At 36.5% G+C, this 9,556-nt stretch overlaps 1 protein-coding gene across 1 annotated transcript; it reads right to left on the bottom strand.

Annotated features, from left to right (window-relative positions):
• Nucleotides 1–2,158: 2,158 nt before the first annotated feature.
• On the bottom strand, nt 2,159–3,524 carry LOC131620362 (early nodulin-like protein 14). Its single transcript, XM_058891416.1, has 2 exons — nt 3,143–3,524; nt 2,159–3,017 (listed from the first exon to the last, which is right to left on the bottom strand). The coding sequence occupies exons 1-2, from the start codon at nt 3,300–3,302 to the stop codon at nt 2,413–2,415; spliced, it is 765 nt and encodes a 254-aa protein (XP_058747399.1). The 5' UTR covers nt 3,303–3,524; the 3' UTR covers nt 2,159–2,412.
• Nucleotides 3,525–9,556: the final 6,032 nt, after the last annotated feature.

The following is a 9,556-nucleotide window of genomic DNA, read 5'->3' as shown; positions in this document are numbered from 1 at the left end:
GCTATGATCTCTCTTTGCTATCCACTTGTACATATACTTGTTGATTTACACCATGTACATTTATACTTTGGTTATGTTATTATCTTTGTATGATATAAATTGTTAAATAACTCCACATGCATGAGATATTTATCCATCCATCATTACATCATTACATCATATTCATACATACATGAAATGATATTGAGGTATGTCATCCCCTTTATTCATAACCTCTTATCCTTGAGTTTATTTACATTGATATCTTTGTTTATATTGACTTTGATTGTATTCATGATACACATGACATGTCAAACACCATTTGAGATATTCACCATGAATGATTGTTTAAGATGTTGCTAAAAATTCAAAAGAATGCGAATGGTATTGACTAAAATTGTCAAGGTACGCACTCTCTTTTCCACCTCTTTTACTCTGTGCTTAATATTGTTAAAGCTTTGCACCTCTTTTTTTTTAAAATGGTTTTGTATTGTTAAACCTCACCTCTTTTAAATCAACCATTGGTTTTGTATTGTTATAGCTCAACCACCACTCTTTTAATCAACCCTTGTCTTGTATTGTTAAATGTTGGCATCTTTTTAAAACTTATTAAGTATTGTTAAAGCTTAACATTTTAAAAATCCGTTTAATATTGTTAAAGCTCAACATCCAAAAAGATTTTGCTACCTGGCTCTTTCATTTTCCTTTTAAGAGGAACTACAAATGCTCTAACTTCCTTATTGAACTTAAGGGGTATGTAGGCACAAGATGTGATATCTTGCAAGCAGCCAGGATAACCTTTCCATAAGAATCCTTAAAGACACAGTCATAAGTCACATTTACAGTAGGAAAAACACCTGCATCCAACTACAACACATCAAGATCCACACTCCTCAGGGAGTCCACAGCTACCAGAATTGGGTCTTTCTTTTTGTTCTTATATGTCAATTCATTACGAGCCAACCAAATCCGATACAGCAAAGTGCATATCAGTTGGATGCTAGGGATATCTCCACTTAATAGAACCTACAAAAGTCAATCCAAAAAACACAACGAATCAGGAAATCTGTAGCTCAGAATGGAGGCGAAAAAGACTTGTCTTGAAAAGTCGCAATGGAGAAACAGATGTTACACAAACTCTGGACATGAGTTGCAGAAAGAGCACGAACCCTCTACCTGAATCTCTTTCTTCAACTGGTTGTCCTTAGTGGGAAGAATATTCTTCATCACCCTCCACAGGAAATTTTGGATCCTTGAATTAACCGGAGCTCTCCAAACTTCTTTCCAAATCCTTGGATCAGGCGCACTCAATTGGCCAGGAGATTTGTCCGCTTTTGCCTGCATACACAAGTGATAGGCGGATATCACCGAGAACTCACTGTTAGCTTCATTGTGCTAAATCAAAGAGTCATCCGGCCTGCGAAGTGAAAGGGGAATAATTGTGATTTGCTTTGCATCATCCTCGTCAGACAGAGAAAAAATAAAATCACGATTCCACTTTCGAAAATCACTATCAATAATGTCACTGACTCCCAATTCTCCATCGAGATCTTTTCTGAACTAAATCTCTGGCGCTAAGCACACTTCTCCAAACATAACTTGGATTGAAGTCAATTGTGCTATCTTCAATGATGCCTTTAGGAAATTACCTACTTTTAAACACTATGCCCAAAGATATGAATCCTTCACTGATAACAACAACCTCCAGTATTGTTTCCCTAACAAGCTCAAGTTGAATTCACTAATTCCCCTAAACCCCAAGTTGAATTCACTAATTCCCCTAAACCCCGTTCCTCCCGCACCCTTAGCTCTAGCCATCTTCTCCCAAATAAGGCAATGATCCTTTCTCTCATCCTCCTTTAACCCCACCAGAACTTTGAAAAAAATATAACATTAAGTTGAGTTATAATGACGGTTCAACTATATGAATCCTAACTATAGAAGATTTATCTATAAGAATCTTAACCATAGAAGATTTATTTGTCATTATCATCTGTCATTATTATCAATTTGATTTTGTATCTAAGTCTATTAGATTTTGAGTGTGGGGATTAGCCATTTTCTTTTTTGACGGGGTCTTTAGCCCATTTGTCAACAAAAAAAATAATACATTTGATCATACAGATATTTGTAATGGTTATTAAAAATGATATATGAAAAAAATACTAGTAATTATAGGTTAAAGTAGGAATATAAATCAACTTCATTGTTATTACACCTAATAGCATAACAATGATACACAAAACTGAAAAATATCATAGAATCGTTCTACACCAAATCGTTCTACAACAAATACACCAATGAAAACACCCAAATAAATAAGAAACTAAAAATGATAATAACGAAATGATGCTTATTAATCATACCCAACCAAGTAAACATAGCAATCTCCGAAAAATTTATTACAACATAATCATACCGCTGATTCATGTTTCAACCCAAAATGCTTCCGTAACACACAAACACAGCACCGACAACAACTGCAACGGAATACACCAGAGAAGTCGAAGGCGCTATTGAATCAGATGAGGCCGGTGGAACCGCTGCTGCCCCAGGTGCAAGAGACGCTGAACCCGACGGCGCGGTACCATCTGCTGGTATAGTTGGAGATTGAGATGGCGGTGAAGCTCCCACGGAAGGAGATAACGGTGATGGAGCAGGTGGTCCACCCGCGGTAGGAGGTGGAGCCGTAGGTTCACCGGCTGGAGGCGTACTCACGGATGGTGAATTTGCAGTGGGAGAAGTTGAAACAGAAGGAGATGGAGAGGTTGCAGAGGGAGATGGAGTTGCAGTAGATGGTGAAGGAGAAGGAGAGGATGGTGTGTGTCCTCGTGGGGATATAACAACAAGGGCTAATTTCTGACCCTTTTCACAATTTTGATCATTTCCACTGATGAAATAGAATGGTCCAGATCGATCCAAAGTAAACTCTGTGTTACCATCTTCGAACTTGTTGATTGGGTTTGTTTTGTTGCATTTATCATAAGCTTCTTTCGTCACTTCCAACACCGAATCTGAACCCTTCTTGTACTTGAAAACTATATAATAAAATGAAATAAATAATTATTATATTTCAACCGATTGAACCGACAAAACAAAACCTCCTAGCCACACAAGTAAAAAAAAACATGTGATGAACAAATAAAAACATAGTAAAAATTACCTAGAATGTCATTGACTTGGAACCTGTTCCTTCCGGACCACTGGTTGTAATTCTCGGAAGGGTTAAGAGACCATCCAGAACTTCCGCCAATATCGAATTTGAGGGCCTGGGAAGTTGAGACAAGAACAAACAAGAGAAAGAGAGGTGTCTTAAAATCCATGGTGAGGTATGTGGAGGGGAGAGGATGATGGTTTGAGGGGGTGTGTCTAGTATATAATGTCAATTAGGGAAAGAAGGAGAGAGAAGAAAGTAGAAGTGTGGTGTGACACACGATGTGTGTCTGATAAAGGAAATTGAATGGAAGAAACAAAGGAGACGACTTAGATAAGACTTTTCAAAAGGAAAGTTGAGATTTGAGGTGTGATATAGACGAACAAATGCCCAAGGGATTGTAACGTGTGTCGATTATTCGCTTTCATTCACTAAATTCTTACATTAACAACCATACACTTGGCGATGTCACGGGGAGTATTACTCTTTCTATTTAGTTTGTATTCTTGTGTTGTGTCGACGGTACCGACTGGTCGACAGCGTTACCAAAATATCTAGCTCTTCTTTTGATAAATAAATATATAAAAAATGTACTACTATGTCTTACCATTTCGTTAGTTTGTTTTCTTCAACGGGATGCTTAATGCTTGACTATTTTATATATGCTATAAGTACGATATCATAAGAAAATAATGATTATTTATTGTTTTGATTTGGATAAAAAGGCTAACCCCTCGGAAGCTCCAAAAGAAGGAGTGTGTTTTGGTTTTAGGGTTTATTTAAATAATTTAGTTGAATTAAAAGTAAATTAAATTTAAATTAATTTGTATAAAATGAAATTTAAATCTACAGTTGCCAAAATGAATATTAATATGTGGGTATTTGAAATTACAAGCCATTTTTATTTTAGATACATATTTAAAGTCAATTATTTATAGACTTTTAAAACTTGCAAATATAAATATTTATTGCATTTAATTTCTTTTATATTAATATGTGTTTGGTTAGTAATTGGAAATGAAAAATGAGATAGTGGATATGTGTTTATTGGGTAGAGCGATACTTTCGAAGCGACGGAATTGGAGAAACCTGTAAGATTAACATTTTAATACTCAAGTCAGTGACAGAAATGATAAGTAATGAGTGACTCATAATGTATTTGACTATTTGAAATGACGTGTTTTTCAATGTTCAAGTACTCTAAATTGTTCTTGAATATTTGAATCCTAGTTTTGTTTGGAGAAGCATCTGGCAAGCTAGAAATGTGTTAACTCTTGGATGCAGGTGGGGGATTGGAGATGGAAGTACTATCCCGGTGATGAGTTACGAGGTAAAGTGGGGGTTGTATAAGGGGCCTAAAAAACAAGGTGTGTATGAGATTAAACTTAATCATTTGATGGTTCCTAACTTGAAACAATGGGATGTTCATTTGATTCGTAGTTTGTTTGATCACACAGATCCTGAGGATATCATCCAGGTTCCGTTGTCGGAGGAAGTGGGAGAGGATCGATGGATTTGGAAGGAAGAACAACATGGTGTTTATAGCATTCGGTCAGGATATAGACTCTGGAGAAACAAGCAGGAGAAGGACGTGACTAGAAGGGTGGAAGGGAATTGGGGGAGACTTTGGAGTATTAAAGCACAACCTAGAATCTAACATCTTTTGTGGAGAATATGTAGGGATTGTTTACCAACTCGTTTAAGACTTCGCCAACAACATCATGTACAATGCCCGTTAGTTTGTCAACTGTGTGAGAATGTGGTGGAAGATGAATGGCACATTTTCTTTGGGTGTGAAGCCACCACTAATTTTTGGAGGTTGTCAGGTTTGTATGATATCATTATACCCCGTCTTCATTCTTTCCAGGATGTTAAATCTATTATTCTGGATATTTATACCAATGAGGATAGTCGAACTGCAGGGCGTTTTGCTGTTATGTTAGATGTGATCTGGAATAATAGAAATAATGTTATTTGGAATAATAAAAGTGAAGAGGCTTCTAAGCTTGGTCCACAAGCATTTTATAGGTGGCAGGGTTGGTTTTCAGCGCAAGATTGGGAGCAAAATGGGGAAAATGACCAACCCCAGTCGATTTGGGTTCCGCCAGATACAGGTTGGTTGAAATGTAATGTAGACGCGGGTTTCAGTAATAACCGTGGTACTACTAATAGGGGCTGGTGTGTAAGAAATAACCATGGTAGACTTATCTTAGCAGGTACAGCTTGGGATTCAAATCTTCTCCCCGTTGTCGAGGCAGAGGTTGTGGCCCTTCAGGAGGCAATCCATGGTGTTATAGCAAATCAGCTGGATAAAGTCATATTTGAAAGTGATTCCCTAAGGGTGGTTCAGGCGATTCATTCCAACCATCGTGGAAATTCCGAATTTAGTTTGATTATCTTATCTATACAGAGATTGTTACAATGTTATTCAAACTCTGAGGTTAAGTTTATTATACGCCAAGCGAATATGGTTGCCCACTCGTTAGCGAAGGCGGCCAATTCTTGGTCTAGGCGTAGCATTTTTAATGTACCTCCTCCTTGTATTGAACATATTTTGATTAATGAAATGTGTTAATTTTGTTTTGGTCAAAAAAAATTGTTCATGATGAGATCTCGATCGTTAGTGGTGTGGTTTGCGCTTTTCAATACATATATGACATGGATCATTATTGTTAAAATGCGAATAAGTTTCTCAATTACTAATTTTCTCTTAATTCTTTTCCTTTTCGTCTATAATTTCTTCCATTTTTGCTAGCTTTATTGCACATTGTTACCCATGGATTTGGACTATCCTACTTATATTAAGATTTAAGGGCATATAAACCTATAATGTAAAGGACCAATGCTAGAATACCAATTTTAACTGTTGATTGAGTTACAAATTGAAGTGGTCCGAAAAAGCTCTCTGGTCGAAGAACCTTTGACAAGGCAAAAAATACGGTTGAAGTTTCACAGGTGTTTTGTACTTAAAAGAAAAAACTTAGAAAAACTTGGTTGTTTTTCGATAGTTAGAATGGGTCAAAGTCGAAGCTAATGGATAAGATCAGACAGTTTCTTCTAAAACACATGGAGGTTCAATAGGCAAAGGCTACATAGTGTGGACACGTGGTAGCCTGGGTTTAGTCGACCGTTAGGGCACTTACTAGTCAAGATATCTATATAAGCAGTGTTGTTTGTAGTTTAGAAGGTCCGCATTTTTACATTGTTAAGAAAAAACTCTTAATCTCTATGTCAAAAAGTGAGAAACGAGTGTTACTTCTGAAAAATGTACGTATGTGTACCATTTCCTTTTCACGCAATGTATTTACTTTACTTTAAAAGTTTATGTTACTTTTAAGTTTCTGCATTCCCTTCAAGTTGTTTCCTTGAATTCTAAATTTTATTTCTATAACATTCCATCCCTTTATTCATTAAATATAAGAAAATTACTAGAAACATTACAATGAAACACATTTTAGCACAATAAAATCTTAGGATTCACTAGTCGATCCTGCAAGGTAACCTTTAATAAGAGACTAGCGATTGTTTACTAAAAATCTGGGTAAACACACATGTGATTCATCTGTGACTCGTTTGCGCCCCTTCCCTTAGCATGTGAGTCCTCATATTTGTCTCTTTTAAGGTAATGCTTAAATTTCTCTTTCTTCCTTTTTGCTTTATTGATTAGGATCTCTTGAGAAGAAGGTCGCGGGGCTTAACGAGAGAAATTTTTGTTGATGGTGGCTTATTAGGCGGTTGTTGGTATTTTAGCAAGAACATCTGACTTAGCTTTAAACTTGCTTCGTGTTGCTATTTATAATCATTTATTTCATTTATTATCTTAATCCCTTACAATGGAAGACCTCCAACTAGAAGTATGAAAGGTGTAACACCCCAATTCTACCCAAAGCATTTAGGCAAGAAAATATCAGAGTATTAAAATTTCATACAACACAATTAGGATGTTACACTAGGAAACCAAACAAACACCTTGAAAACAAACGGACATCACCGATGCCAAAAGCATACACACCTGCCAATAACATGATACATAACACACGGAAGATATGAACATATATATATATATACGTATAGCTCTCACTCTCAAAGAGGAGTTTTCCAAAATAAAGTGTTTACAATACACAATGGCACGTTATCACATATACATGTTCAAAAGAGTCATATACAAATAAATAACAACAGACTCCCGACTACCCAGTGTTACATATCAGAGCGACCGACAAGACCAACTGGAGAACTACCTCTTCCAAAAGACTCCCAAAGCGGCTAATCTGCAGGATGCCACTCAAGCATCAAATCAGCAGAAGGGTGAGAATATAATTTATAATGAAAAGCATGATAAATATAGTAATGCCAACAAGTATCATCAAGAATCATACAACCAAGTAATCCACTCATTTAACCACAATCAATATATAAGTAATGTGACACATGAATGATAACATAAATTATAAAGACAGACAATGATGAATGAGACTCGACTATGCATATGCATGTGGTACCAAATCCGGAGTAAAACTCCTCCTTGTCATTATGACAAATACACCTTTGACGAACATTATGCTGGGACTTCTTTCCCTCAGGAAAATACACCTTTGTCGAGCAGTAAGCTACGACTAACTATCATCGAGCATTTAGCCCCCATTGATGACCTCTTGCCACTCGGGCAAATACACCTTTTTACCGAGCATTAAACCCCCACTGGTAATAATTGCCAATTCAGGCCACTTGTTAATAGCATTCCGCCATTAACGTATTGAAATGTTATGTTGTGCAAATACATGACTCTATTACATGACAACAACATCATCAACAATATAACACGGTCACATACTCACGTTACACCGTTCATATTCTATCCAAAAGGATACATCACCAATTAATAACATCGTTATCAATTATATCACACCATAGTCACCACATAGGCATTAATAAGCACACAGCACACATTCACCGTCAAAACATACTGGCCACATCGGCATAGATGAACGTATAACACACTTATACACATCAAGTTAATATTGGCCATCGGCCCACAACTTCATCAATACATCATCAACAAGTTGTAATAACAACAATTCAACAATGATGATACATCATTCTCATAACAACAATTACTTGCCATAAGGCCACACATCATGTTAATAACAAACAACCAAACATCGTCACATATCAAGAATGAACATTCATTAATACATAACACATATGAACATGATCTCATGTTATCGACAACTAATCACATACCTCGTACCAATACGATAACATTCACACAACACATCATCATGATTTATCATGCACTAGTTCACAAAACCATTTATGAAAATCAACCAACCACTACTACATCCTACATCATCATATAGAGCATGGAAATAGCTTCTGAACGTTTCAAACAACACATAAAACGAACACCCGAGTTAAAAGATACGACTTTTCAAAGTTTGGAAAACATAAACATACTTCATAAGTTAACCCTACATAGTTCTATCACTAAATCCTAATAAAAATAATAGGATACTACATCCTATGAATCATTTCATTAAATCATAGTATATTTCATTGCGTTAGATTTCCAACGCTTCGAACGGCGACAAAATCGGAGTTACGGTCCAAGAGTTACGAAGTTTCAAAGTTTTGGAAAAACAGAAAATGCTGTTGGCCGCTTGAGCTCCGCTCAGCGGACCCTGCCAGAAGCGAGCCAAAGAAAACTCCGCTCAGCGGACCCCCCTCCGCTCAGCGGACCTGCGAAAACCCAGAAAAAACTAGCACGAACCAGAACTGTTCTAATCCTCTTATACCCACCAAAACCACTCTAAAACAACATTATAACACCAATACAACACATACAAACCATATAAACAACCTAACATCAAACTTTTCATGGTTGATTCATCAATATTTCTCAAAACCTAACATTTTATTCAAACTCAATCAAGCCATGGAAATGCAAAAGAAAGCATGATCAGACACCATAACACAACAAGGACATGATTCTATACAAAATACCAACCAAGACATGTTTGAATCTTGCTATATCATGAAAACATCACAACTTCTTACAAAACAAGCAAGAATGGAAAACATGGAAAGGATGAAGAAGATGAACAAGAACAAGACTATAAGAATCATACATCCAAGATAAATTAGATTCACCCCCTTACCTTGGTTTGATTATTCATCTTCCCCAAAATCCCCTTCTTCACTTTCTCTCCATCTTTGCTCTTCTTCTTTCTCTCTTCCCTTTCTTTCTCTTCTTTTTCTTTCCACCCTTTTTCCTTTCTCACAAATATCTCTTTCTTATAAAGAAAATATCTACCCCGCGGAAATGACCAAAATGCCCCTACGCTCAAATATCGTTCAAACGCCCCCAAAATGCGGAATATTACCTTAATAATATTTCCAGTACCGAAAATATGAAAACCTTCA

The sequence above is a fragment of the Vicia villosa genome, linkage group LG7 (genome assembly GCF_029867415.1).
Source record: "Vicia villosa cultivar HV-30 ecotype Madison, WI linkage group LG7, Vvil1.0, whole genome shotgun sequence".
Taxonomy (NCBI): Eukaryota; Viridiplantae; Streptophyta; class Magnoliopsida; order Fabales; family Fabaceae; genus Vicia; species Vicia villosa.
The sequence above is the reverse complement of the archived record's forward strand: the minus strand, read 5'-3'. Positions and strand labels throughout refer to the sequence as shown.

Bases quoted from the DNA above. Each gene is read 5' to 3' on its own strand.
- LOC131620362 (XM_058891416.1), bottom strand. From the start codon at position 3,302: ATGGATTTTAAGACACCTCTCTTTCTCTTGTTTGTTCTTGTCTCAACT. The intron at 3,018-3,142 runs GTAATTTTTACT...TTTATTATATAG, and splicing joins CCAAGTCAATGACATTCTAG to TTTTCAAGTACAAGAAGGGT.